This window comes from Xyrauchen texanus, chromosome 44 (genome assembly GCF_025860055.1).
Source record: "Xyrauchen texanus isolate HMW12.3.18 chromosome 44, RBS_HiC_50CHRs, whole genome shotgun sequence".
Lineage (NCBI taxonomy): Eukaryota > Metazoa > Chordata > Actinopteri > Cypriniformes > Catostomidae > Xyrauchen > Xyrauchen texanus.
Window position 1 is genome coordinate 18,180,644 of NC_068319.1, and position 27,721 is coordinate 18,208,364.

The following is a 27,721-nucleotide window of genomic DNA, read 5'->3' on the forward strand; positions in this document are numbered from 1 at the left end:
ATGTTCTTCAAAAAAATCGTCATTTGTGTTCTGCTGAAGAAAGTCATTCACATCCGGGATGGCATAAGGATGAGTAACTGATAAGAGAATTTTCATTTATGGGTGAACTATTACTTAAAGTCCCTAAAGTCTTTTGTGATTTCAAAAGTCTGCAGCTATTGTGCAAATTACTGGAACTACAGCTCCAGTCATACATCAATAAACTTCTGCAAGTTTTTTTATTCCAGTGCAGTAAAACAGATTTAACACTTCAGTGCTTGGTTCAGTTGTAAACTGGTTGCAGTTGGTGCAATTTACATGGTGTGGTTTTTAAATTGTGATGAGAACAATCACAATAAATGTAACTTTTTTTACAGAGTTTGTGATAAAAATATTTCTGCATTGTGCAGCTACATTCCTTTACTCTCATGTGATGAGGTTTTATTCAAAGATACATTTGGAGATAGAGCCTTGGCTGTCTTGAGCCTCTGCAAGTCTTTTAAGATTGAAGTATTGAAATATTTCATGGTATATTTCTCACAACTGGACCATCGAAATTTGAGTTATAGATGACCAGTGAGAGATGCAGTCAAGCCACTGCTCAAATGTAATCACAAAGCAGTCCTCTGAATATGAAACTCTTCAGAAAGCTAATATATTATTCAACTGTATCAATCTCCCTGTGCTGCAGCTCTCTGCTTTTTGAATCCTACTCAGAAATCTATTAGTCAAGCCGTTGATGCATTGAAAAAATTTGCTGTGCCTGAAAAGAGTTGGAGAGAAGCCCTTAAAAGTTTTGAAACTTTGGAAAATCTTTTTTCGGCAATTGCAATATTTTCTGCATTAAGCAACATTGTGTGTGCTGTGCAATCTCTGTACGAACTTACAGTAGCCCTAAAAAGTATTTGTACATTAAGCTACAAGCAAAATATCAACCCAAGTGACTTGTTTTATAGAAAAAATTACAAGCACACTTTTCAAGTAAAGCATATCACAAAAAAGATTTAAAGATTTATAAGATTTCAAATTAAAGTATAAAACAAAATATTTACTGTTCACTTTGTATTTGGAACTTTAACATGATGGACTATATTTGAGGTTTCTCTGCTAGGGTACCTGTGGGAATTTGAGGGATCTGACATTATACATCTATTGAATTTTCCTTGGGACCGCTGGAGTTTTGCAAGTCATTACAAAAATGTGAAGTGGAGTTAGTTCTGAGAAAATATTTAGCATCATTTGTTTGATGCCACTTAGTTTGATACTTTGTATCTAATGCAATGACATGCAGAAATATTTGAGTATTACTTTTTTTTATAGTATTTTTCAGTATGACTGAATACATTAGTTTTTTTTTTGGGGAGCCACTGTACATTTTTAACTTTCTTAATGGTGGTTTTAAAAAGACTTAGGCTATGTCTCAGACTCTGCTTGCTGGAATTTGCCTACATTAGTCTTGTTATAAACTCCTAGAATATCAAATAAGCCCTCCTCTCACCCAGAGTTGTAAAATAGTCAGATCCTGCTCTGCGGAAAGGGTGGAGGGAAAAGATAAATTAAAAGAATTAAAGGGCCATTTTATGGCAGTACCTCAACTGCTTTGCACCAATGTATGAAGGACATAAGACAAGGAGAAAAACTTTTTCTCTCCTCTTCACTATCTCTTTTTTTGTAAGAGTCAGCTAAATGGACAATATGGTTGTTACCGTACTGTAAGTCGAGCAGCTCAGCCCTATAGAGCTTCAAGTGTATCACAGGTTAGGGTAATAAGGATTTGTATTAGCATAATGTGACGGCAGTAAGAGCTTACTCTCTGTTCTCCTTGACTTTTTGTCAGTGTTGTATGGCTCTGCAATAGACACGGTTACAGACAGGGCCTCATTAACTCTCAGCACTGGCTGAACACCGCTCAGAAAAGAGGCCCTGGCTCCATATAGACACTGCATACTGCTGGGAAATCTCTCGCTTACTATCTCTCTCTTACTCCCCAAGGCAAATATAGACTTGGTAAGTTAGTTGGGGCATTTTTAGACTTTGAGAAAAGTTGCAATTCAGGGATGACTTTCCTCCGACCCGCATTGAATTTTTCCCCCATGCAGCTTTCACTTTATGGGCTCCTTACAGAATAGAATATGCAACTTGAGGAGCCTTTGCCAGAGTGTGTCCTCTCGTACGAAGCAGGGATTTAAGGACTGGGAAATAATAGTGTTTCTTTTAAAGGTCAACTCTGGGCCACAGGGCAACTGCTGGTTATGTGTAAGTTACAGCTTTCTGACTATGACCAATAAAAAAGGGTTTTCAGGTACAGTCAGGTCCATAAATATTGGGACATCGACACAATTCTAATCTTTTTTGGCTCTATACACCACCACAATGGATTTGTGCTTTAACTGCAGTCTTTAAGCTTTAATTTGAGGGTATTTACATCCAAATCAGGTGAACGGTATAGGAATTACAACAGTTTGTATATGTGCCTCCCACTTTCCTTAGTTGAAATTTTTTTTATGAGATTTGTGTTAAACTTGTGTTTGAGGTTATGGTTTATTATTTCAATTATTATTATTAATATTATTATAATTGTTATTTTTATGTGTTTATTATTTTTCTATATTTTTATTTGTATTTATGATTTAATTTTAACTAGACATTTTCCACCTGTCATTGTAGAGTGATTTTGAAGTTGGAGAGAGTAAAATGTTTGGATTTAGTATGATTTTTTGACCACTTCATTATTATTTATTATAATTTCATTTAGTTTGAAGTGTAATTTGAATTTATATATGTTTTTAGTTTTTTCATGTTTCAAAAAATGTATAAACAATTTTCAAAATTGACTTGTAGAAGTGAAGTGCAGGCCGATTCAATCACTGCTATGATTTATGTGTAAGTAGATGAAAATTATTGAAGTGTAATGGTTTTTCAAATATTACCTTTCATGTAGTGTGTTATATAGCTGTTTGTGAATGTAAAAAAGTCAAAAATCAAAGTGCATGACAAATGGAGTTATTAACTCCCAAAAGAAAGAACTGAATCTGAACACCTGAAATGACTCGTTAGTAATTCTAGACTTACTTCCTGTACTAACCTACGTAATTTGGTAACAAAAACCCACCTCTAGTCTGATTACATGTATAGCCAGTTAGCCTCTTCTAACTGGCTAACTCTCATTATTGTCAAACTACTTACAAACTTACCTCTGAGAAATGTCCTGTTCTCGTCATGCTTGCGATAGTGGACTCAGGCTCAAATTGATAAGGTAAAACAGAATTTTTTTCAGATGGAGCCGAAACTCGGTAGTGGGCATTTCCTTTCTGACACGTACTATAAGCGGTAGACCAATCACAACAGACTGGGACATCTGACCAATCAGAGCAGAGTAGGCTCTCTGAAAGGTGGAGTTTAGAATTAATCTGTGGTAGGGCGGTGGGCAGGGCCAATTCGTGATTCCGCACACCCGGCCCCTAATCAGGCTAATTAGCCCTTGAGAGGGATAAAGGCCGACCGAAGACGGCAGTGAGTTTGAGAGAGAGAGAGATTTACGGACAGCTGTCCGACACCTGTGTGTGTGTTTGTCTTTTAGGTAAAGTTTAGAATTAAACTATTATTTACATCATCAAGCCAGTTTTCGCCTCCTCCTTTCCCTGAACCCCCTTTACAGAATCCTTTAGAACGGATCATTGAACGAGTCGGTTTTGACATTGGGAAAAATAGGTAATGCTACAATTTAATTTACAGTATAAGCAAATTAAAGTGTTTTTTGGCCTTGGATGCATGTAAATCTATTGCATGAGACCTTTTAAACAAAATTAGGCATGTTTAAAAACCATAATAGGTACACTTTAATATTAAATACTTACTTTAACGGAGCATACATCCAAATTCTGATGAGAATAACATTTTCCATACATATAAATGGAGCGTGTCGCTGTCAAAGAAATATTCATCAAGGACGCAGTTAATGCACAAAAGAACATAATTTTCAATTCTTTTAACTCATTGCATACAGACCATTTACACTATCAACTTTTTATGAATGGGCTGTCTTTCTTTAAATCTGTGGTGCTTGAAGGAATGACTATATGTTAGGATGCAGATGATGAAATAACTGTAATCTCAGAATTAAATTTACCTTGACCCATCCAATGCACGTTGCACTGGCGATTTTGCCACATTCATCCACAAAAACACCAAAACTTTATGGCCATGCCCATAGACTTTAAACTTATCACAAGGCATTGCCCTGCACGTAACACTTCCACTGTTATAATATGGCCCTTAGCCATTTAACAGATGCTTTTATCCAAAGTGACTTACAAAAGAGGAACATATGCATCGGCTTATGAGATAAACCCACCCCTACATGGCATGTAAAACCAAAATTAACTGTTGTTTATTCCAAAATGGACTGTTTCTTATTTAAACAATCCTTTCCTGTCTGAGGGGATAGCTCTTGGGAAAATTAGGTGCAAAGTGGACCAGCCTTCTTGCTGTTTGTCAAAAGTTATGCACGATTATGGGCAATCCAACAAGCATTTCAACTTATAAATGCCAAATAAAGCCTTTCTGTTATCTTAATAAACAACCACTCTCCATATGTTGCACAACGACATCTTTGTGTTATACCCATGTAAGATTAATCCACAGCTTAACTCTCAGGTGAGGAAAATGAGCGGCATGGCAACTGATCTGACGGCAAACATAATTTATTAACAACAGAGTACTTTGTAAGGATATGCTGTACAATCTGCTCTCTGCCATGTTGGGTTTTATTAATAAGAGTTAAACTCTTCACCTCATCCCCATGATCAGGATGCATTACAGGCAAGAGTTTCACCTAGTACGGCTATGTGGTTAACTAAGCATGCCTGGTGGCGAAGACGGGATCACAGAGCTAGCAAACTGCACAAACGACTAAACATCAAACAAGTTATTTAAACGACACTCGAATAGAACAGCGCAGTGGCCTGGAAAAGTGACTATTACTTGGAGCTCCTCGGATATATGAAATGTAATTTTAAAATACAAACTCTCAGAAGTCTCCCAACTTGTGGAGCATATCATATTTCTGTCCCCCTACACACTGAATTCTCTGTCTTTAGTGGATAATAAGCCATAGAGACACAGGCGGAATATCTAGAGATCCTAATGGGCCAATGTATTGTCAGATTTTATGACCCGAGGCCTATGTGGAGCTCAATGTTTTGGTTGTCTTCTCAAGGCTAATCCTGAAAGGCTCTAACAAAGCCTGCTCTTTGAATGACACCCAAATCCCACAGTGACACCCTATCACTATGGCCAATGGCGCAGTAAATTTTCCTGCCAGCATGACTCAACCGAGCAAGGTATCAGCCACAACAGCTGCTGTCTTCCCTGGCCGCTGGATCTATCATGCGCAGGGGTGTGTTTGAGGTCAGGCTGCTTTGTGTATGGAGCATGTGCACGATGATGGAAAGTGCGTGTAACAACATTACCTCTCGGTCGTTTGGCAGGCGTGTTCAACTGGGGAGATGTTTGCAGCATCGGGCTGCTCTAGGGCAATTCACGTAACACGCCACTTAATGCGTCTAGAATACAAATCACCATTAAGCAATGCTAAGTGCTAGTTCAGCAATGCTAACATAATTTACTGCAACAATAATAGCCACAATCTCCATTGCCCCTGAGAGATTGATTTAATATAAACTATTAGCTGGTAATTTTCAGAGAGATGTGTTGGCACAGATTGAGAATGCAAAGTTGTGCAGAATTTTACCCGTTGGCGTAAAAACCTGCTAACAGGCAGGAGCATGTAGACGCTAACTGTAATGCTTTAAAAAGCTGTTACTGTAGTTGGCACCTCTTTTTTTTTGGATAAACTTGACTGAATTCTCTCATGAATTTAAAACACTTTTTATCTACATAATCACATTTCCATCCAATTAAATTGAGGAATTTTTAACAACAACAAAAATGAAATATCTATTGCAAGATAAAATTGAAATGTTTAAATCTTAAAAATTTGCTAAAATATTTGTTTTAAGTGCAGGATTATGCATAAATACTTAAAATGAGTTTTGCAAACAAGTATAAATTGTGCTTATGTATTCATTTCTTTGCAAAAATTTAAGTTTTATTTCATTTTGGGCTGTTTGTGAAGGAAAGGCAAACATTGCAAGGTAACACTTCAAATGTATTATTGCAGCAAGTAAACACTGCTTGGTAACAATTCCATATTGATTGGAGAAGGAATATGAATGCATAGCATTCAAAAATATCTGCTATATCCTTATGAATGACTGGACACATAAAGACATGCATTAAAACTGGATGCAAGCCTCTAAAAGTTTCAACTTGACTGGAGAAGGACAGATGAACTGTGTTACCTATATAATATCAAATGAGCACTAATATGCAGGCCTGAGCATACACTTCTACATCTTGTTCTGTACTGTAGAACACAAGTGGCTGGACATTCCTGTCCCTCATTAAACTTAAATCAGTTCTTACATAACACAAAGAACAAGCACCTGTTCAATGTTTCCTTTGTATTATTGGTGACAAAGGAGAATGAAACCACGTTAGGCTTTTGTGTTGTATTTCATCAAACTTGAAAAGGTTTGGTCTAACCTATATTGACCCCTTGACTGTGGATGCATGGTGCATTTCTTTATATTCCAAGCTGGTTTTTCATTTTATTTAACCTGAGTTTTATTTCACTGTGGCCCAACGTGAGAAGCACCTGTTGGGTGAACTGGAATGTGTTCTTTATAGACTTGGGGTAGCTGAGATGAAGTGCGTATGCAAGTCTAAACAGAATGCACATAGCTTTTGGCAAGTCTTGATTGTTGTCCATCGTGATGTATATGAAGATTGATGATCTTCAATGAGTCTGGACTGAGATGGAGGAAAGATGAGAGCATAACACCTTTATGCTCAACAAGGAGGATCCCAATGTCAAGGTGGAGGAATGAGTCATCGTCATCAGTCCTAACAACATAAGAGCACAATCATGACATTTCTCATTAAATAACCATCAGTGATGTTAAGCAATATAGTCTAGTCCTTGGTTATGACTGCTGGAGTACATTGAACAAACAGATCACCCAAAGAGGTTGGAAAGAGCTGTTGTTATTAAGTTTTCCTCGTTTAAATGTTTAACAGTTTGAGCTCCACAAAAGGAAACCTATTCAGCCTCATTGTATTGGGGTGCTGGGAGATAGGGGAGATTTTTTTGTGTGGCTATTTTATGCCTTTATTCAACAGTGAAAGTGGAGAGAGACAAGGAGAGTAGGGGAATGACATGTAGCAAATGGTCTGGCCAGCTGGGAATCTAACCAGGGACTCGATGCTCAGGACATTTGCTCCCATGTGGTATGCGTCCTAACCACTCAGCTATCTCGGTTATTTTTTTATTATTTTTTTTTGGTCACAAGAAAATGTGCATTATTTAATTTGAGTTGTTTAATTGTTTTTAAGACTTTACAATTATTCAAAACTTTGGACAATAGTAATATTAAAGAATAATTTGGTCACTCCAAGCTTTTCACTGGTAGTGTATTTTATGTCAATACAGATTTCTTGTGTGAAAAAAAATCAATTTACCTTTTTCCTGTTTGTTTTGGGACAACAAGAGAATATTATCCACTAACATGCCATGTATGGATTGTCATCCAGGCATAAGAGGAAGAGAGGAAGCTGGAATGACAGACCCCAAGAGAGTCGAATAAGGCAGAAATAGAGTAGAGCAAGAAAGGGGCACTACTTGTGTTTTGTTGTTTGGTCTGGCAGACTCATAAAAACAGTCGCTCTGAAGCCTGGTGTTTTTCCCCTTTGGAGGGCTGCTGAGATGTCAGGGAGAGTTACTGAGATGTGACAGCCTTGGGAAGAATCCTGTCAGATGAGATTTAGAAGCAGAGTTGACCAGGGAGAGCCAAGAAGGTCAGAGTAGTGAATTCATTTTGTGATGTGGCACTGGGAGAAAAGGAAACCATGGGGGATACCTTTAGGCTTCCATAGGCTTCTTTTGCTCTCATTTTTAATATCACTCAGCACAATGCAGTAGCAATTTATTTTTCATATATTGTCCAGACACAGATGCATTTCATTTAATTATATCTCTATTTATGTGTATTTACAAGCTGCATATCAACATTAAGTTCATGTCGTTTTTAAGTATTACTTAGTGCGTAATTGTGTAATTACATTGTAATGATATAATAATTATAAAGTAATTACAGCATTGAGCACTAAGCAATGCACATAAACTATATTAATTGAATATGGAATTGACCATTGCAAAATAAAATGTGTCCAAAATGCTGTGTAATTATTTTTGTGTGTGATTCACATGCTAAGTTGTTGATGTGTCATAATCTCTTTAAGACAACAATTTGCACCAAGTAGAGCCTCAAATTAAAACAGCAAAATGTGAAAGTGCTTTTTAAGGCACCAGGATCATGCTGACTATGCAGTATGTGCTGGAAATTGTGGTTGTGCATCTGGGTTGTCCACTTCTCACTCTGTCCCACTTAGATCAAGTTTGTTTTATGAGTTGACACTAGGGGTCACTCCTGTGGAGCCCAGACATCTCTGATCTTGAGAAAAGGCCAATGAGAATTGGCGTGTGCAATTTGCATACAACTCCCCTGGACATACAGGTATAAAAGGAGTGACGCTCCACATCAGGTATCGGCCAGAGGAACCGAGCCAAAGACCCGGTGTTTTCAGCGGATGGTTCAGTGTTGTGGCCGGAGGGACACATCATCTCGTTCCCTCTATCAGAGAATGGAGGTTACATCAGTAACCGAGACGTTCCCCATCTGTCACTCACTCGACGTTGTGTCGATGAGTTGACACTAGGGGTCCCCATGGAAAATAAATAAGTATTCTCCACCTGCCCCTCCGGCAGGGGAGGGAGTGGTCTGCTTACCAGCTCCCATAGTGCAGTTTCCTGAGTCCCAGGGCTGCCCGTCTCAGGGGCGCTTCGAAGCCTTCTTGGGGTTCTTGGTGGCCAGCCACGAGGCAGGGTGCATCGCCGTTCTGCGGGTAACTCCGTGTCGGGGCCAGCCCCGAGGGGCGTGCTGTGGCGGGGCTGGTTTTGGTGCTGGCACCGCAGGGGGAATGCGCTGGGCGACGAGCAGACGGGGTGCAGGGTCTGTGGCTCCGCCTGGGCAGGATGTGCTGTATAGCCTCCATCTGCTTCCTCACCATTGAGAACTGCCGGGTTAAGTCTCCAACGGTGTCGCCAAACAGCCCAACCTGGGAGATGGGGGCGTCAAGGAAACGTACCTTGACAACCTCTCGCGACTCGACGATGTTGAGCCAGAGGTGGCGCTCCTGGACCACCAAGGTGGACATCGCCTGCCCGAGAGCCCGCGCCGTGACCTTCATTGCCAGGAGGGCGAAGTCGGTCACCGAGCGCAGCTCCTGCATTAGACCGGGTCAGGACTACCCTTGTGTAGTTCTCCGAGCGTCAGACATGACGAACCCGCTCTCCGATGCCCTCATCGTCGTCAGGCGCTCCGAACGAGATCGCGGGTCCGCCATGAAGCGAACCGGCAACCCCGCTCCAGCACTCGGTTGGAGCATACGAGCCGGAGAGGCTCCCACTGAGGTCCCCCACCCCCACATTTCCAGCCCTGTGTATAGTGTATTTTAGATGCATACAAAAGTCTTCCAGTGCAAAATTAGGGATTCGTGATTTATTTGTTCTTAGTAGAACATTTCTTATCAAAATAAATTTACAATAAATTGAAAATAAGTGGTAATTAGGAGGATGGGTAGCTGAGATTACTTAACACAAGCTAGTGGCAGATTGTAGCAGCCGGGGATTTAAAGGCCTGAGATTTACAGATTTATTATGAGAAAGATGTCACTCACACAGCCCAGAAAATATATGAGATGCAAAGTTAAAGAAGCTACCTCCTCTATTTGTCTTCCAATTTCCTCCTGCGCATGACTGTGCTGTAGTTAAATCTTGCATGGTGTGGGATGGATTTCCACTGAAAGAGGTTTGAGACAGTGAGATGTAATGAAAGACCTCATTAGTGATTCTGAGTATGGTATTATTTATCAATCATGCTCTGATTTATGATATAATTAAACATGATAATTAGATGGTTGTTCAGTCACTGTTGAATGGATGGCACTATTTTTCTAACGAACATCATTTGTTAATGAGGGGAAAGAAAGGGTGTAACTTTATGATAACGGCTTGTCAGACTCCATACAATTTCCTCTGCCATTATTGCACAGTGACAAAATTCTTCCACATTTCTGCCACATGAATCTGAACTTGAATATATGATGTTATTAGCACTTTTTTAATGCAAAAGGTTTTTTCTTAGCTGAGAAAAAGAAACAAAAACCCCACCAAACTTTAGCAACCATAAAAAGCCCATTTTTAGTTATGCAGTTCCAAAGAAAGGGATATCAAGCACAGTCATCTGCCTTTAGTAATTATGTCTAGTTGATCTGTGCAGACTCTGCCTTTGACGAGAGGTTGTGTAAATGAAAAACGTGGTTGTACAGTGTCCTTGTTATGCTCAGAGATTGTATTATCAATAATAAAAGACATTCTTCAACTTGTGTTATTTTTCTTCTGCTCTTGACCTCCCCAAGCAATTTGAGGAGACGTGTCATTAATTAATGGCTTTGGTGCAACAAAATTAGCACTTTAGAAACTCCACAGGAAACTTAATCAAAGTGTGAAATCCACCGGAGGGCAATCTGACACCATTTCCCTTTTGGTTTGGGAATATCTGTGCCTTAATCAAAGGGCAGCTCAGTTTTCTCTCATACATCAAGATCTTTGGCCAAACCTGTAGTGTGTTAGTGAACGATTATGCATCTGTAAGTGTGCTGGTTGTATATTTCTTGTAAATATTTAAAGGTCGAGTACATCATCCACAAGGAATTGGAAATATACCTAGATATGTAAAGTTTGTCAAAGCAAACTTTGAAGTTGGAACTTTGAAGCCTTGTCTGAAAGTTTAAACTAGTGTTCAAATGTGTTTAGTTTGACAGACAGATAGATAGATAGATAGATAGATAGATAGATAGATAGATAGATAGATAGACAGATAGACAGACAGACAGACAGACAGACATACAGACAGACAGACAGACAGACAGACAGACAGATAGATGCTAAAACAAAAGAGCAATATTGTCATATTGCCACAGTGTTTACACTCTTAAGGAGAATCAACCTTCAAATGCTTTACTTGTTGTCTCTGCATATTAATCTGAGATAGGAGAATGTATTTTGACATAAAAAAGTCTTTAACCTCATGAGATCTGAGAGTGATAGTTGTGTGCATTTTCCATATTCCCTTTTAGTTGCACCTAATAAACATGCCAAAAAAAATAATATTTTAGAGCAAAACGTTTCCTAAAAATGTATGTCCACATACACCGATCAGCCACAACACAAAAACCACCAGCCTAATATTGTGTAGGTCCCCCTCATGCCACCAAAACAGTGCCAACCATTCTATTCTTCTCACCACAATTGTACAGAGCGCTTATCTGAGTTACCGTAGATTTTGTCAGTTTGAATCAGTCTGGCCATTCTCTGTTGACCTCTCTCATCAGCAAGGCATTTTCATCCTCAGAACTGCCACTCACTGGAAATGCCTTGTTGATGATAGAAGGGTCAACAGAGAATGGCCAGACTGGTTTGAACAAAGTCTACGGTAACTCAGACAACCACTCTGTACAATTGTGGTGAGAAAAATATTATCTCAGAATGCTATTCTGAGATGCGGGTTGGCACTGTTTTGGCAGCATGTGGGGTACCTACACAATATTAGGCAGGTGGTTTTAATGTTGTGGCTGATCAGTGTTTGTGGACAGTGGGAATAGCTTGTGAAATTTTTAATAATAAGCTATAAAAAATCTTATTTTATTCATCAAATTGTTTATTATGTTTCCAGTAGTGCTGGTAATTCATTAGTAATTACTAATGTAAATGAATACAACCATATTGTACAGTGATAACAAAATAAATTATAACAAGATGTACATTAAAATGAAGCGAAAATTATGTTAAAGTTATTCAAAGTAACTAGCAGGTTTTTTCAAGTTTTGTGGGAATAATGTCCCACAATACATGTATGTGTACTTCATGTTTATCAGCATGCTGACATGGGATAAATTAACTTAAAGTGGCATATCAAACAAAACTAGATACGCTGCTCTTTACACCCAAACAGGTTTAAATTTTCAATGAAAAAGGTTCCTTCAGAGGCACTTTTGTTGGCTCTGTGCAATTGAAGCGCTTCACGGAAATCAACACCATGCTTTTTGTCACGTGCATCAGATTTATAGCCCTTAAATGAGTCTAAAGAGTTGTGAACAACATTCAGTCATTTTAAATTAAATTATGCATTGCATATAGAGAAGCCAAAATACTGTACTCTGGGTCACACAAGGTTAAATAAAACTGCTGTTTTAAAATCTGAACTGCCAAGTTAACAGTCTCAGCTAATTAGACTGATATCTCCCTCAAGATATCGAACATGAACATCTGTGAGTTCATAAAACACATATCATGTCTAATACTGTCATTCTGGGTGGAAGAAAGCATGCATGCATTATATTTTGATAAATAAGCATCATCACAGATTCATGCTTGTTACTGATTTGCTGAACTGGGCTTCAGGTTCAACAGTATAATCCATGTCACCCCTTGACCTAAAATCGTTGTTTTAAAGGAAATTTGCTGAGCACGTTCATATCCGATTCCTACAGTGCAAATGGTTGTCTCTCCATGTTAGCTTGGATCTCTAAACAAGAAATGTGCATGGAATATTTAACACACAATAAATAACTTATTAGAAAGTCATCACTTTTTAACTAAATAGGCCTTATAGAATCTAAAACAGAGTGTTATATGTTTCACCATACAATCAGCTACAACGTGGACTTTATCCTGATAGTAAAAATGATGCTGATATGCCTTTGTGAAACTACTGCAGTACTTCACAGCTTTAGTTCAAGATGGATATACATCCCTCTTTTGCTGTTCTCTTTGAAAAAAAAAATGTGTTTTGCTTTTCTAGAACTGACAGAGGTTACTGGCATTTTTTTAAGCTTCTTAGTTTTGTTCACCATTTAGATTCAGGCTGTGGGTTTGGGCTTAGGGGCCAAGAATAAGCAGTATAGCTGCCAGATATTCCTGTCAGTAACAATAGTCATCTTACCGTGTGTACATTTCAGTCGAGTCTGTTCAATATGTATGTGTATTCCCAGCAAAACCTTTGTTCCACAGAATACTTGTGATTCATTAGATTCAGTAGAGAGAGCATCGACACCTCAACTTTTGAAGAGTCAAATATCACAGTCGGCAAGGTTAGAATTTTAAAGCGTGTACAAGTGTGTTTGTATGTAGGAGTGTGAGTCTTTTTGTGTCTTTGAATGTGCAGCTACATCAGATGCATACGGAGTCTTGTGTTGCGTCAAAACTAGAACCAATGGAGCTGTTTACATTGGAATTGCCTATTGTGGCATATGGCACATTGCATTTCATGGACCTTAAGTTGCTTAAATTCAAAGACCCCATGATAGCATTTTATGGGTGGACCCCCTACACCCCTGGGCCTACTGAGCAGGCTGTACAACATAGGACATTAATGGGCCCCTTTGTCACAGGTTAATATTACTCCATGTTAAAATTTCTGCAACTTCATGTGGTTTTTAGTTTTGTTTATCTGTAGCTGAAGTGTAGGCTTGATTTCACAGCTGATTGGACTGCAGTTAGTGAACATTCTTGTAAACATGCAGCTTTGGCAATTTCAGTTTGTCGCATCTAGTCTACTGCAGGCACGGTGTAAGGTAGATATCGCCTCTATACTGTGGTCACATTACATAAATGCACATCATGTGGGAAAGAGGACAGGAAAGCATAAATATACGTGTGTACCTCAGGTCCTTTTTCATTACAGTGTTGGCTCGCCTCCCTTCCTGTAATGAACCTCATTATGTTCAATTACCTCAGAGATGCTGCTGTCCAAAGGGAGCTGAACTCAGGCCTCTGGAGAGATGCGTCTGAAATGCACAGTCAACACACAACATCAGTTAGGCTGTTTCATTAAAGGCATGAGAGCCTGTGAACATCGCAGGTGTGTGGGTGGGTTGTGGAATGTTTGTTTGGCTGCCCGGAGTGTTTCTGCATGGTTCCACTTTATGGTTCCTTTAAAGTTCTCTTAACATCGTAATTGGTGTGTTTTGTTGTGTCTCTTACTGGGAGGTTTAACCTGCTGTGATGGTGTTAAGAAATTCATTTTGCTTCTTTTTAAGCAATTATGACCGTATTCCAGTGTTGGGGAGTAAATAACTGAAAGTAGTGATGCTACTAACTGAAAGTAATATTCTGGATTTAATACAAGTTAAAGGGTTAGTTCAACCAAAAATGAAAATTATCCCATAATTTACTCACCCTCAAGCCATCCTAGGTGTAAATGACTTTCTTCTTTCAGCCAAACGCAATCTGAGTTATATTAAAAAATATCCTCTCTCTTCCAAGCTTTATAATGGGAGTGAACGGTACCTTAGATTTTGAAGGCCAAAAAAGCGCATCTATCAATCAAAAAAGTAATACATATGGCATTTTTGTAAGAAAAATATCCATATATATAACTTTATAAACTAAAATCACTGGCTTCTGGTAACGGCTGTCCGCATTCACAAGAGAGTTGAGTTCCGGTGTATGACGTAGGCGTAGCGCAAGCTCCGGTGAGAAGTGACAAACGTTGTTTACAGCAAAGGAAAATGGAGAAAAGATGTGTTGTCTTAGCTATAATGAGGATTTGTATTAGTCTTTAAATGGTGCGTTCGCGCATCTATCCAGTCATTCTAATAGTCCATTCGTGGCAGCAAAGACTCTCAGCCTCTGTTGGCATTACCTTTTGTTTCCTGCATGAGCACCACCACGTCGCCCGTACTCTCCGTCTACAACATTCTTTTATTTGTGCCACTCCTGCAGCCTCCTCCATTTCCTGAAGTTCCTGGTTGGTGTACTCCAGTTCAAACAAATAGGGCTGGGCAAAAAACTCAATCTCCTCTTCTCTTATATTAAAATCCTCTGACATTTTTCTTTAAACATCCTAGTTGTTGTCTTCTAATTTGTGACCGCCATTTTGTTTTGCTCTATCCTCTGCGCCTCCGCGTTCATCACTTCTCATTGAAGCTTACGCTACGCCTACGTCATATGCTGGAACTCGACTTTCTTGTGAACACGCGGACGGCTATTACCAGAAGCCAGTGATTATAGTTTATAAAGTTATTTATATGGATATTTTTCTTACAAAAACACATCGCTTCACTTCAGAAGGCCTTTATTAACACCCTGGAGCCGTATAGATTGCTTTTTTGATGGATGGATGCGCTTTTTTGCCTTCAAAATCTAAGGTACCATTCACTCCCATTATAAAGCTTGGAAGACCCAGGATATTTTTTATTATAGCTCCGATCATGTTTGGCTGAAAGAAGAAAGTCATATACACCTAGGATGTCTTGAGGGTGAGTAAATTATGGGATAATTTTTGGGTGAACTAACCCTTTAAGCTCAATCGACAGCATTTTTTCCATAATGTTGATTACCACAAAAAAACTTTTAGTCCCTAATTTTCCTGAAAAATAAAAGCAAAAATCAAGTTTACAATGAGGAATTTACAATGGAAGTGTTTGGGGCCAATTTTTGGAGGGTATAAAGGCAGAAATGTGAAGTTTATCATTTTTATAAAAGCACACATGAATTCTTTTGTTAAAACTTTTGCATTATTTGAGCTGTAAAATGTGGAGTGCAATGAGTGAATGTCTGATTAATTTAAGTGAGCAGTTTTGTTCTGACAGTTCATGTATTTAAAATATAATAATAAATAAATGCTGCTGTTCATCACTATATTTTGGAATTAATTATGTTTTTTTAGAGTTATCCATTATATTTAGTGTAGATTAATCTGTTTAAATGCTGTTAATGCTATCACCCTAATTGAGATCCTGATTGTTTTTATGCCAGTGAAATACTGTTCACAGTGCAAAAATAATTGTTGCCATCAGATATATATTTAAAAAGACATTTCCCCTTAAATAGCCTCAATGTAGTTTAATGTGAAAGGTTTGTACTTTTTCTGCTTCTTATGCAAAAGGGCCACTTGACTGTAGCTTTACTATTTTAATTAATCAGTTTCTTGTAGCTAGGGATACAAGAGTTTCAAAGTATGCTCAACAACACTGCTGTATTCAATTTCAAGTTTTCAGGTGTTCTGACAAGGGTAATGACTAAAGCATTGACCATTTTTTTATTGAGAGTGTTGCGAAAGGTCACACCAATGATTGACCATGAGGATGTGTTCTTTCTATTCTCCCTAGGAAAAAAGATCCATAAAGCTTATATGTGAATATTTCAGCAGGTTGTTACAGAGCGTCAATGAGGCTCGAAATGTCTGAGTGAGTTTTATGGAAAGCAGAAGGTTATGACTAGTGACCTTGTCTCTGCCGATTAAACTCTGCATCCACATGGCGAATATCTCATGATGTGTGATCATTTTAACTTGTGTGGCCATTATCATTAAAAAAACATGTTTCTTATGCCTCAGGATTTATATGCCCCATCTCTGCTGTTAACCTTTGACCTTTGCATTAGCACTTTTACCTTTTCTTATGGTCTGTGTGGTGATGGGTACTTAAAGGTGTAATAACTAATAATGTATCCTTAGGGGACTTTCTCATAGGTCAGAATCATAATAAGTTTGAACTTTACTTTTATACATACTCAACTGGGTACAGAACTTGCAAGTGATATAAATACCGACTAGCCAATCTTTTTCTTCTTCTTCTTCTTCTTTTTTGTAGTATAAATGAGTGGTGGAGAGCTTAAGCATGTCTTTCAGATCAATGAATACTCATTCTGAACACTCTACTAACTGATGTGATGTTGAATTTGAATTCTGACTGATCCATATTACATTTGCCCTCTGACTGTAAGCCATCACAAAATAATTTTTCCCTGTAGTAATGGAATTGATCTTCATCCACAGCACAGTGTGTGAACGCAATCATAGAATGACTTGCACTCTTTTTTTGCCCATTAAAATGTAATATTTTTCAATATTACAGAACAGTTAAAAAGCTATTTTAAATGCATGGTTCAATGCTCAGTCACACTGTAAAAAAGAGAACTCTCATATTAAAACATGTTTAGTGACTGGTTGCAAAATGTCTGGTTGACTTCGAAGAAGTTCTGCAAAGTAATGAATCTGCACCACAATCTTCTAAGGAAATCTAAAAGTTGTAATGTATGTCTATCCAGGACCATCTAAACATCACTTTTGTAACATACTGTATATCTAATGTCACTTTGGTGCCATATTTAACCATACTTAACCCAAACGTTATCTTTAAAATGTTAAAATGTTTAAAATGAATGAAAATTCTCATTATTTTATCGTTTAATTTTTAAGCTGATGTTTAGAAAATGACAAAACCACCATAAAATTATCATAAAAGTATGCTATGACTCGTGCACTATATTCCAAGTCTTTAGAAGCCATATGATGGCTTTGTGTGAAGACCAGGCCTGATTTTAAGTCTGTTCACTGATAATCATCCCTGTTCACCATAACACTCAAATCTTTTAGTCATTTCAACATTCAAAACTTGCAATATCTTGAAGCATTACGACAGGTTTGACTTCATTGAAGAATTAATCTGTAAACAGTATTTATAATAAACTGAATATAGCTTTATTAGTTAAAGGGATAGTTCATCCAAAAATAAACATTCTCTAATCATTTACACACCCTCATGCATCTAGATGTGTTTGACATTCTCCTGCAGAACATAAATACATTTTTAGATGAATATTTCAGCTCTGTTGGTCTATACAATGCAAGTGAATGGTGACCAGTGCTTTGAAGTTTCAAAATGCATATAAAAGCAGCATAAAAGTAATACATACGACTCCAGTGGTTAAATCCGTATGTTCAGAAGCAATAGGATAGGCATTGGTTAGAAACAGATCCATATCTAATTCCTTTTTTAACATAAATCTCCACATTCACTTTCACATTTTTCTTCTTTTGTATTTGGAGATTTGCATTCTTTGTGCATATTGACACCTACTGGGCAGGGAGGATTATTTATAGTAAAAAAATAACTTAAATATTGATCTGTTTCTCACCCAAATCTATCATATCGCTTCTGAAGATAAGGATTTTATCACTGGAGACTTTTATGTGACTTTATGTGCTTTTTGGACCTTCAAAGTTCTGGCCACCATTCACTTGCATTGTAAGGACCTACAGAGCCGAGATATTCTTCTGAAAATCTATGTTTGTTTTATGCAGAAGAAAGAAAGTCATACACATCTGAGATGGCATATGAGTGAGTAAATGATTTTTGGGGTGAACTATCCCTTTAAGTGGCAATAATTAACCATCATATTAATTAATTTTCCTATTTTGGGACAACTATTTCCCTGTATTATATAGTGCCAACATCTCTTTCTGAATAAATACTGTTTCTCAGAGAGGTTTAGTCTGCGAATAAAAATATTTTATGGCAGGTTGGGAATAGTATGTCACAGAGATTCTTCCACATGTATCATGCACATGCTAATGAAGGTGTCATAATTAATCGTGCTACCTTGATTTTTTGATCCTGCAGCGCTGAGGGATAACCGGATTGAGCTGGTCCGAGCCACTTCGCAAGAGTTGACGATCAGCATCAGTGAGGTCACGCTGGCAGACGAGGGCCTGTACACCTGCTCCCTCTTTACCTTTCCTGTCAAAACAGCCAAGGCCTTCCTCACCGTCCTCGGTAAGAGTTAATTTCACACAAGATCTGGGTAGGATTTCATCCTGATTCAGCCAGGTTAAGTGATAAATTAAATTGTTTAGTAAAGACCTGTTATTTCACATACTTTTTTGATTTACTGTAGTTCATTTCAGTCCTCATTGGTATTATGATTAGCAGTGTATATGTTCTTCAAACATAAGCTTCAGTAGCTTGATGCTTAAAAGAAGTCACTTCTAAGATCTTAATAATTAATTTTTTAATATCCACATTTAGCCATGTGGAGCATTTAGATATTGCTGTGTTGTTACTAAATGGGTGTGACTGGTCTAAATTGGATTTGAATGAGATTGAGAAAGGAGTTGCATAGAACCATTAACAACTCGAAAGAAAATAGCAAAAATTTGTCGTCTCCTGAAAGTAGATAGATAATTAGAATTTTACCTCAGATTGCGGTGGGGGCGTTAAAAATCTAACTTTGGCCGGGATCAGGATATAATTAAATGGATTCACCCGGATGCCTTCAACAAAGACACAGATGATCACAGAGCAGTGTAAAGAAATGACACAGAAAGAAGTTTAATTAGTTCTCTCTCTCAACTTTTCTTAATTTTGTCAATCAGAAGTCAAACACACTTTGTATCAAGTCCCAAACATTACAGAGTTAATGTCAGCTGTGACAGCCCCCAAACATTGCTTAATGCCATATTCTTGCATTAATTAGGAGCCCAATTAGCTAATCTAATTTTAATTAGTTGCTGTACACCATTAAAAGTGTACAGAGCTGTACACTCTTTGTCAACAAGACTGCATTAATGTTTTGCTCATTGTGAATACATGGATGGATTTCATTAATTTGCATGTTGTAATTATTATCTAGGAAAATATGCAATAATATGTAACCATTAGATGTTTAATTACATATGTTATGAATATTATCTTTTTGATTGTAACATACTGTATAGTATTGATATTATAGGTGATAACACAAAGTCATCCTTTGCTCGTGTTGATGATGATGATACCAGACATGCTTTTAAGAGAACAACTAAATGGCATCTTAGAAACTCACCACTCATGTCACGAGATGCTGAAAATACAGCAAGATGCGATACCACCACCAAAGGCATCAATTATATATACTGTATGTATAAAATGTATAAATGTAATATATATATATATATATATTATGGCTGTCAAACGATTATTTTTTTTAATCGCAATTAATCGCAGAAGCTTCATAGTTAACTGCGATTAATCGCGGTTTGTATTGCATGTGTAAAATTCTGTTATTTTGCATATCAAGGCAGTTCTAAGCCCATAATGTAGTATATCTTACCAGTGTTTTCATTGGGAATCAAAAGAACACATACAATTTCCTTTTTGACCTTTTTTTATTAAAAAAAAAAGTGCAATGTAGACCAACTTCCAAATATTAGGAGGAATAAAGTAACGCAGTGCTTACTTTGAGAGATTACATTTATCAGGCCACTCTGTGTTTCAAGCTTTTCGATCTTCTCCAGTTGCATTTACATTTATGCATTTGGCAGACGCTTTTATCCAAAGCGACTTACAGTGCCCTTATTACAGGGACAATCCACCCGGAGCAACCTGGAGTTAAGTGCCTTGCTCAAGGACACAATGGTGGTGGCTGTGGGGCTCGAACCAGCATCCTTCTGATTACCAGATTACCAGTTATGTGCTTAGACCACCACACCACACCACAGTTCTGCATTAGTCAGCATGGCTGGTGTGCCTCTTTGTTGATGGAGTTCAAGTGTAGCCTTGACAAGGTCCTTGTTTCTCAGAAGCCGGGTGATCATGCTGAGAGTGGAGTTCCACCTGGTGGAAACATCTTGGATGAGGGGCTCCTGTGGCTGTCCCAACTCCTTTTGTTGTGCTCGCAATTCAGCTGCATTTGCTGGACTATGCTTAAAATGTCCAACCAATTTGTGGCGTTTTGCCAAGACATTCTCAAGACCACTGTCACGGAGTGACATTGTGATCGATCTCTGTAAACTGTGCGCAACGCACGGCATGTGCTCGTATGGCAGGAGTCTTGCTGCTGCTGCTGTCATATTACGGGCACTGTCGGTGCCAATTGTTGTCATCTTCCCCGCAATTTCCCACTGCTCTGCAACTTCAGAAAATTGTTCGGCACATGTTTCTGCAAAGTGCCGTTCTTCTGAGTGTTTAACCGTTAAAGCAAACGAATGCAACTTCCAGTCAGCGTCTATATGGTGTGCAGTAATTCCAAGATAATTCTGGTTTCTTACTGATGTCCAATGATCCCCGGTTAATGCCACAGCATTTGCATTTCGCAGGAGATTGATTTTAGATTGTTTCTCAGCTTCATAAAGCTCCTCTATGCGAGCAACAATTGTTCCCCGCGATGGTAACGTGTAAGCCGGTTCAGAACTTGCCAACCTGATTACATCCCTGAGACCCGAATCTTCAACAATGTTGACTGGTCTGCAATCAGTTGCCACCCATCTGGCGATCGCTGTGGTTAACTTATTTTCATCCAAGGGTCTGCTGCGACGCCCGCACTCAGGAATAGTTCTTTGGCGAGGCTGCGGCTTGCTTGGCGGGGAGGTGTCAGGTGAAAAACACCGGGGTGTTTCGCCTGGAGGTGGTAACTTAGACTTGACGTGCTCCGATGGTAGCTGAACTCCTTGAAACAAATGCTGCATTGTACCTTAGTGTTGTCAACGGAACCGTCTGATTTTTTTTTAAAGTTAAACAGGCTGTTTAAAAATCCGGTCGTACTTTTTCTATCCATCACCTTTTACCGCTTCACAAACCAAAGGGGCTGACTACGGGCAAGTCAAAGGGACAAAAAGGCGTTCCTTGAAATGCGATTAAAAAAAATAATGCGTTATGGATTGTTTTTAACTAATCGCGATTAATACATTAACGCTGACAGCCCTAATATATATATATATATATATAAAACGGTATATGCAATTCAAGATTAACAGCAACATTAATCGATTAACAGCCCAAATATGTTATATAAAACCTATTCTGATTTCATTTTATAAAACAGATTTTTGTTAAATATCAAGAAACAAATAAACCAGAAGCTTCAGAAAAGTGGCTTGGTGTCTTCTAGACCTATTCTTTGGACAATATTAACAAACTGCACAGGGTCCAGTGGAGGTTATAGGTCAAACTGCTGCGGAATGACTGATGTATTTACTCTGTTGCTTTTTAATGCATAGTGCATTGTGGTTGTTTTTGCTTTGATTTATTTTGTAGGAATGTGATTAAGGCTTCAAACTCAGGGGAGCAATAGGGCCTGTGAACAGAATGCCAAACGTCTGATCTCATCTTCAATCAAAGCAAACCCAATATCTAATTTTCCTGACTAATGTTCCCTATTGATTTTCTTTTGTCTCAGCCTGCTACCTCAGAGAGGAAGCACATGACACAGTAATGTATTAGTAGGCCAAAGAATTTCCTGTGTGCTTCAAATATTTCATCAGATTGAAATACTGATTGCTCTTGTAGATGGATTAAAAAAAATATGGCATCATCACAAACGTTTGAGGTTCAACGTCTTTTCTCAGATAGCATTGTAAGGATAAGTTGTAACTGTTTTTGAAAGCACTTGAAAAGAAGTTTGTCTGATACATTTTAAGTTAAATAAAGTCAAATGAATCTGACATATGTTATATCCTCAATTTTATTAAAGATATACTCTTACTTTAAAACTCTGTGATAATATGATTTAATAACCATTCTGAGTAAAGGGTCTAAATTCAAATTAACCTCTATGAATGATAAAGCCCCAGGCAAAATAAAAGACTGGAATAGGCAATAAATAAAATATATCTTATCTATTTCCATTAGACTCTCACTAACCTACTGGTCTTTTGGAAAAACATACAGAATAAAGTAATAATCCCTCTATCTACACTCTCTCTGTAAATTCAGGTGTGCCTAAGAAACCACAGATCAACGGACTCACCAAGCCTGCAATGGAAGGTGATCACATCACTCTGACTTGTGTGACCTCTGGCAGCAAACCTGCAGCTGATGTCCGATGGTTCAGGAATGAGAAGGAGATCAAAGGTGAGGGGCATTGGTGAAAAGACCAATACCCTTATGATGTCACAGAGCACAATAATGATGTTCTGCATGCACAGTATTTGAGTACATGCAGTACAGGAGAGATCCAAAATCTGAGACCGTATTGAAAATCTGGGATTTCAAATTCAAGTTCTAGAGTTTTGAAGGAAACTATGTACTTAAAATGAAGAAATTTAAGAAAACAATTCTGTACTAGTTAATTCTATAAAATGTGTTACATTAACCATGTTAAAGGGACAGTGCACCCAAAAATGAAAATTCTCTCATCATTTACTCATCTTCATCCCAGATTTTCTGACTTTCTTTATTGTGCTCAACTCAAACAAAGACTTTTAGAAGAAACTCTCAGCTTGTTGGTCCATACAATGCACGTGAATGGCGGCCAGAACTTTTTTTTTTTACTATAAATTTCCAATTTCATTTTCACACTCTTTCAAATTTTTTAAATGAAAGTCTAGATTTACGGTAAAAAAGGTCTTATTATTACTAAATTAAATATTAATTTATTTCCCATCCATACTTATCATATCACTTCTGAAGACATGGATTTAACAACTGGAGTAGAATGAATTGTTTTTATGTTTTCTTTATGTGATCTTTGAAGCTTCAAATGTCTGGTCACCATTGTAAGGACCAACAGAGCTGAAATATTCTTCTAAAAATCTTTGTTTATGTTCTGCAGAAGAAGGAAAGTCATACACATGGGACAGTATGCTGGTGAATAAATGATGAAAGAATTTTCATTTTGGGGTGAACTGTCCCTTTAACTTCTTTACAGAAGCTCAGAGTTCTTTACTTCCATCAAAGCACAAAAGATGCTCTTTGGAACATTCTCAGATCATACTGGGATAATAAGGACCATCATGTTTTGCACAAATTATGATGCCCATACTAGCTTGAATTCTTCCTGTCATTATAGCAAATGAGGGGCATACCAAATACTAAGACACTCTGAAATGCATGTACATTTTCACTCAAATTGTTATGCTAATAAAATAATTGTTAATGGAAAAACCTATTAAATAGAAAGCATTCAACAAGTGCTAACAGACTTCTTGTTTCAACTATATATACTCAGTGTATGTCAAATACAACTCAAATTGACATTTTAAGCAGATAAATCACATTTTCAGTTGATTTTAGGTCAAATCAATTTAGTTAAAGGTTATAGGTAAATGTAGTTTCTCCATAGCATCTTCTCTACAGATCCATCAGTATTGATGTCCCCTCCAAGTCAGGCAGGAAGACACAGTAGGAAAGCAAAGGATTTCTCTAGGTAGCCTAGTCTAGCTCTCTGTCTCTCTCTCTCACACACACACACAATCTCTCTCTTTCTCTCTCTTTGCTCTGCATAGCTTGCAGATGGCATTGAGTGCCTTTGTCATATGTTTTCTGCTCTTCTAAAAATTCAGCGGTTCTAATTAGTGATGAGACAAAGTTTCCCACGCTGACTGATAATTGTGTCTCTGGTGGATGGAACCTTGGGGAGAGGCATCTACTGTGAGAAAGGAGTGAACCCCAGAGAAACAAGCAGAACTAAACAGTGCTTCTGTGTCTTTCTTATGACTTTGTAAATTTCTGTTTTGCTAATTGCAGTAAATTCAGTTAAAACACACATTAAATGAGGTTGCTCTTCAAGCCAACAGTTTGTATTTAACTAAAATGTTATAAGCTCTTTCAATAACCATTGTTATAAAGGAACAGTTCACTCAAAAATGAACATTTCTCCAAGCATTTACTTACCATCATGTTATTACAAACTTCATGACCTTCTCGCTATCAAGAGCATAAAAACACCACTATAAAGAATCTTATAATACTACTTTAAGGTAGCATTCTTGTTAGCGGATATTTATTGATTCGTCAGGGCACTCTTAAAAGCTTTTCATAATTCTGCGTTCAGCAAAATCCATCAAATCAGAGGTTTAATCTGTTATCAAAAGAAAAGAAATAACAGGAGTACCTCAAGCCTGAGCAAGAAAGTTTAGCCCCTTATCAGTTTCTAGTCAAGGGTTCTCATAATTTTTACTCTGAACAGGGATGCTGATTTGGTGTCTTATCAGATATTATGTCCACAGTCAATCCCTCTAGTCATTTGATAAACAGGCTGAATTTCTGAGTAGGTGGGGATTTTCAGAGCTTATTTCATTTCATTAAGGGATCAGTGATGTCTCAGATGAGAATGATGAAAAAGTAAGCTGCTTTGTTTAAGATTCTTTAAAGAAACGGATCTCCTTACGTGCAACTCTGTTTTGCTGTAGTTGCAGATTACTGATACGATCATCATATTCATTAACAATCACAGTCTTCAGGTTGTGTTGTTGTATTCTTTAATTAACAGTGATTATTTTAAGCCTGGCAACAAAAACAAAAATAAAATATGCATTTAACCTTGATGGATGTGAGAAAAGTGTTGATGATTTTAACATCTAAACAACTTTTAAATTATCCTTATACTTATTTCCTCTCTATTTCTTCAGAATGTCATAGTTTTCTTTCTTGTAATTAATGAAAAAGTGTTCTCAAGCAGTAAACTTACCTGATTAATTCAGCTACAGTATATTTTGTCTCCAGTAGTGAGGCCAGGAACTAATATGACCATTAACATTGAAAGTTTCACTTCCACTCTGACTCTGAAACCCCACTGCAGCCCTTTTGTGTTTTTTAATGAAGGTGCACGTTTTTATTTCTAATATAGGCTCAAGTTATTAGGGGCAAGTTATTATTTGCTTATCTGACATAGAAGCCAGCTGCTTCTGAAGGCAGTAGGCAGCGAGGCAGCTACAGTAACTCACTTATAGGACAGAGCCATAGTCTGCGACCAAACAAAATATGACACATTTCATCAATCAAAAATGCAAGAGCAGTATTACCTCACATGAATTTGTGAGCAGATGGTATGAACAAGAAAATAGCATGTGGTAAATATATTTAGATAATGCAGTATGTAGCCTGTACTGTGAACTCAGGAGGGGTTTGCTAAGATTTCTCTAAGCCCTGTCAGTCTACAGTCTTGCATACCGAAAAATTTATGGGCTCTCAGTTGATTGTGAAGTGTCAGTCTTCGGATATTTTCATCATGAATGTGTACAGTGATGGATGGACACAATAACACTCAGATTTCAAGGATGCATGAAAGAGAGGGGCCCCGAAAGAGATGGAACACATACTGTACACACACAATGTTTATCGTTAAAGACCCCATGAAATCAAAAAGTATTTTTATGGTTTTTAGTCCATGTTTTTTAGCTTTAAGGCCATCTATATGCTGGTGTCCCACCTATTTCAATAGGACATATGTTAACACAGAACCCAAAACAGTGCTTCTTGAGTAGTTTTGTGGGGTCATTTAGTAGACAAAGGAAACAGAGGTCAATTTTGAGCTATGCCAGTCACTCTGGTACTATTTGATTTGTCTGGTTGTCTTGGTTTCATGGCCAAGAGGTGCAAGTAAACTAAAGGATATTGCTTTTTTAGCCCTGATGAATCCAATTGGTCGATCTGTTGTTTTCTTGTTGTGTAGCGCAGGGCTGTTCTTTGAGATTGTAGGGCAGTTATTTGAGAGTGTAGGGTTGTTCTTCATGAGAGTAGGGTGATTCTTTGAGTGTGTAGTGTGGTTATTTGAGAGTGCAGGGTGGTTCTTCATGAGAGTAAGGTGATTCTTTGAGTGTGTAGTGTGGTTAATTGAGAGCGTAGGGCTGTTCTTTGAGATTTTAGGGCACTTTTTGGGAGCATAAGGTGGTTCTTCAAGAGAGTAGGGTGATTATTTGAGAGAGTATGGTGTTTTTTGAGAGTGTAGGGCTGTGCTTTGAGATATTAGGGCAGTTCTTTGACAATGTAGGGTGGTTCTTCAAAAGAGTAGGGTGTTTTTTGAGAGTGTGGGGCTGTACTTTGAGATATTAGGGCAGTTCTTTGAGAGTGTAGGGTGGTTCTTCATGAGAGTAGGATGATTCTTTCAGTGTGTAGTGCAGTTATTTGAGAGCATAGGGCTGTTCTTTGAGATTTTAGGGCACTTTTTTGGGAGCATAAGGTGGTTCTTCAAGAAAGTATCGTGATTCTTTGAGAGAGTAGGGTGTTTTTTGAGAGTGTATGGCTGTGCTTTGAGATATTAGGGCAGTTCTTTGAGAATGTAGGGTGGTTCTTCAAGAGAGTAGGGTGTTTTTTGAGAGTGTGGGGCTGTGCTTTGAGATATTAGGGCAGTTCTTTGAGAATGTAGGGGGGTTCTTCAAGAGAGTAGGGTGTTTTTTGAGAGTGTAGGGCTGTGCTTTGAGATATTAGGGCAGTTCTTTGAGAATGTAGGGTGGTTCTTCAAGAGAGTAGGGTGTTTTTTGAGAGTGTAGGGCTGTGCTTTGAGATATTAGGGCAGTTCTTTGAGAGTGTAGGGTGGTTCTTCAAGAGAGTAGGGCAATTCTTTGAGAGCATAGGACTGTGTTTTAAGATTGTAGGGTGGTTCTTTGAGAGCATAGGGCTGTTCTTTGAGATTGTATTGCAGCTCTTCAAGAGAGTAGGGCGATTCTTTGAGAGTGTAGGACAGTTCTTTAAAAGTGTGGGATGGTTCTTTGAGAGTTTATAGCAGTTCTTTGAGATTGTATGGTGGTTCTTTGAGAGTGTATGGCAGTTATTGTTTAGTGTATGGAGAATGTAGGGTGATTTTTTAAGAGTGAAATCCAGTTTTTTTTAGACCCCATTTACACCTGGTAATATGATGGTCAGGTAAGAGACATCGCTGATTACACCTGGTCGCTTAAATCGTGTCTCCTGTGTGCACATGTGTTCGGATATGGAGGGGAGGGTCTGTGTTTCATGAAGACATTCTTCAATCACTATGTCATTGTTTTACAGCATGATTTAAAGTCAGAAATGACAAAGA

The 27,721-nt window shown here is 38.0% G+C and overlaps 1 protein-coding gene across 3 annotated transcripts in view; it reads left to right on the forward strand.

Annotated features, from left to right (window-relative positions):
* The window catches only part of LOC127636505 (cell adhesion molecule 2-like), a 556,717-nt gene that overhangs the window by 494,188 nt on the left and 34,808 nt on the right, over nt 1-27,721 (forward strand). For all 3 annotated transcript variants that reach the window (XM_052117020.1, XM_052117023.1, XM_052117021.1), the window contains 2 exons: nt 18,628-18,780; nt 22,696-22,833. In XM_052117020.1, coding sequence (XP_051972980.1) covers nt 18,628-18,780; nt 22,696-22,833 — 291 coding nt within the window. The remainder of the gene's footprint in view (nt 1-18,627; nt 18,781-22,695; nt 22,834-27,721) is intronic.